This window comes from Octopus bimaculoides, chromosome 1, assembly GCF_001194135.2.
Source record: "Octopus bimaculoides isolate UCB-OBI-ISO-001 chromosome 1, ASM119413v2, whole genome shotgun sequence".
In the NCBI taxonomy this organism is placed as follows: domain Eukaryota; kingdom Metazoa; phylum Mollusca; class Cephalopoda; order Octopoda; family Octopodidae; genus Octopus; species Octopus bimaculoides.
This window is the reverse complement of record NC_068981.1, coordinates 9,144,821-9,148,154: the sequence shown is the minus strand read 5'-3', so window position 1 is coordinate 9,148,154 and position 3,334 is coordinate 9,144,821. Positions and strand designations below refer to the sequence as shown.

Genomic DNA, 3,334 nt, shown 5'->3' with positions numbered 1-3,334 from the left:
ACCGAAGTCAATCACGTCACTGCTTTTATCTTTCGTATTCTTGCTCATCATGAGGATTATAACTCACTCGTAATTGATAAATGTTTAACGAGATAGTAAGGAAACACTTGACACTTATGTATAAAACATGCTACTGACTGGCAATAGAGGCGGAAAGCCGGCGAGATTGGATGGTAAGTACGATACACGTATTGAACACGTTCTATATCAACTAGCTACTAATTAGCTACCAATTAACTGCATCGTTATAAAATGTCGGAATATATACTTTGATATAAAATAGTTTGTCCATAGTAACGTGTATTTATTTATTGTTACATCGTTCACTTACATTGGCGGTAAACTTATTTTTTTTACATAAAGCGAAAAAATTTGAAAAAGTACCAAATTTGGTACAATGATACCAGGTTCGGCAAGCCTGCGCCGGAGTACTCAACCATATGTGCGAAAATTTCAAACTCCAGGATCTCACTCAGGATACGTTCAAATCACTTATCTTCGTGCAAGGACTTATAGCACCTGAAGACAGAGAAATTCGGGCAAGGATTCTCTCCAAAATGGAGCAAGCGAACCAGGATTTATCTCTACAGACAATCGCAGAAGAATGTCAGACTATGGTAAATCTTAAACATGATGTGAAAAAAAAAACAAGATAAAGACTCTGCAAAAATTAAAATGTGTCGTCCTGGGAAGTACAAAAAAAAAAGTGTCAGGCTCCAATCCGTGTTATAGTTGTGGAGGCCTACACTACAAAAAGGATTGACCGTTTAAAAAACAAAAAGTGCTATAGTTGTCAGAACCTGGGACACAGAAATTCTCGTTGTAGAACAAAACTACGAGGCTCCAACACACAAAGTTCTAAGGTGTTTTCAGCACAGTTCTAAGGTATGACACGCGAAGCAAGATTATTCATTGTGGATAATACCATCAATCCGTTTGGCTCAGACTGGTTAGAACTATTCGATTTATGGCACCTCCCCATAAACCTTTACTGAAATAACATAAATGGTTGTCTCGTAACTGTTGTTGTTTAGCAAATGCTGTCTGAGAGAGACTCTGCGACATTCGAAGGCTGCACTGATCTCAAGCCTCTACCTCCTTTATCTCTTCGTAGGTAGAGCCTGTCGATATCACTATTTTTGTGGAGATTTCCACTTGATGTTAGAATCTTGTAGGTTTTAATATTTATGGAATAGATTTCTTCTACAGACCAGTCAAGTATTCCAAATGTTGGGATCAGCACTGTTTCCACTGCAAATACATTGTGGGATATTGTTTTATTGTAAAAGAAGAGTTCCGATTGGCAATTTTTTTTCTTAGTCTGGTATAATATTCTTGGGTCACTCTATCTTTACTCACAGTACCTTCGTATGATATATTTTCATCAATGCTTAGGTATTTGCGGCGTTCTTTGTGTGGGACAGGAGGAGAGATAGTGACACTATTGATGCACAGGTTTTGGATCTGGGAGACTGATTTTGCCCATTCAACAATAAAATATGGATATTTCTTTTGGACAAATTCCATTCTTATATCAGCTGAAAATGTTATTATTAATTCCAGCTGTTTTTTTTTTTGGCATTGCTAACAATTTTAGCGTAAGTCTTGCAGTTATGTATGTATATATGTATGTATGTATGTATGTATGTATGTATGTATGTATGTGTGTGTGTGTGTATGTATGTATGTGTGTGTGTATGTATGTATGTATGTATGTATGTATGTATGTATGTATGTATGTATGTGTGTTTGTGTGTGTATGTTGTGTGTGTGTATTGATAGATGGACGAACGAATTGATGGATGGATCGATCGATTGATAGATAGATAAAATGGATGGATGGATCGATAGATATATAAATTAATCATCTTGCTAGTGTTTTTCACATTTTAATATATTTTTTTGTTTGTTTTGCAGGACAAAAATGGCAGCATTGAAAATGAAGAATTACATGGATTTTTAAAAGACTTGATGGAACTTATTGAAGAGGTAAGGCTCTTTAATAGGAATTACATTATTTTCAAGAATTTTAAAGATATCTAAATTGTCAACTTTTAATTACATTCTTAATTATATATTACTTAACACGTTATGTAATGGCATAAATTATGTGTATATAAGCTTAGTTATCCTGAATCCTTCAGTTTGGATTAGGACCTAAATTAGTGAGAACCTTTGACCAAGAACTGGAATTATAGAATTCCAGCTCTCTTAAGATTCTTCTCAGTACAGAGCTGTGGAGCAACTTACCAATTTGGTAAATATTTTATAGTGTTTTGTAGCTTAAATGTTATTGTAAACCGTTAGAGAGGGAAACATGTCTTTACCTCATCACACAGAGAGGAAAAATGATTTTAGAAACTGAACTTTCTGTGTTGGGTGTGAGGAAATAGGGAGATTAAAAATCTTTATAATTCCATTCAATAATAAACTTACTGAAACTCATTCTGTTAAGGAATGGCCCCAGAATCATTGAACTAATTCAGTCAAAAGTGTCTTAAATTGATAAAAAAAAATTTACTTGGAGACAAATCCAGGGCAATCAATTAAAATATGTTTAAATCAACACTGTAAATCTTATTGAAACAAAGCTTAAATATAAAACAGAGGCTATTTGTTTCTACCAGATAAAAGAAAAAAAAACTATCTACCATTAATTATTAGCAACATTTATCTTCAATTATTCACAATTAAAATTTTTTTAAATTATGATTATTCCAAAATAATATGCAACAAGACAAATGTGAAGAAATTTTCTGTCAATTTCGGTCAAAATTGGACTTAAAAGTAGTTTATGCAGTTAGTGCTTAATTCAAACTTTAAACATCACTTTTTGGCTTTATGACCATATAAAACCTGACAGACTGTATAAGTCTGCTAGTATAAGTCAGACTGACTGTATAAATGTGACTGTATAAATTCAATTGTCAACAGAAACTTAAATTTCTGTATAAATGTTTCTTTTCTATTCCCCCAAACAGGATTACAGCAGTGAAGATCTTGAAGAATCTAAACGCATCTTGTTGCAGCAATGCGATTTGAACAGGGATGGCAAGATCAACAAAGACGAGCTGACCATGTTGCTGATGTCCTACGACCAGATGCGAATGAATTCCCTAAGCTTACAAAAGTGAATTGATTCTGTGACCCATTCATGTGCTACACATGCAGGTTTTGCAGTCTAATGAGCAAGTGCATATCAAGCATGACTATATCTAAACATAACACACACACACACGCACACACAAGCACACTCACACACACACACATACACAAGCACACTCACACATACACATGTATATATGTGTGTATATGTGTGTGTATATACATACAT

General features: G+C 34.1%; 1 protein-coding gene across 1 annotated transcript in view; it reads left to right on the top strand.

Moving 5' to 3' along the window:
- The window catches only part of LOC106874194 (calbindin-32), an 83,193-nt gene that overhangs the window by 33,415 nt on the left and 46,444 nt on the right, over window positions 1-3,334 (top strand). The window contains exons 10-11 of the mRNA XM_052974160.1: window positions 1,918-1,989; window positions 2,982-3,130. Of these exons, the coding sequence (XP_052830120.1) occupies window positions 1,918-1,989; window positions 2,982-3,130 (221 nt within the window). The remainder of the gene's footprint in view (window positions 1-1,917; window positions 1,990-2,981; window positions 3,131-3,334) is intronic.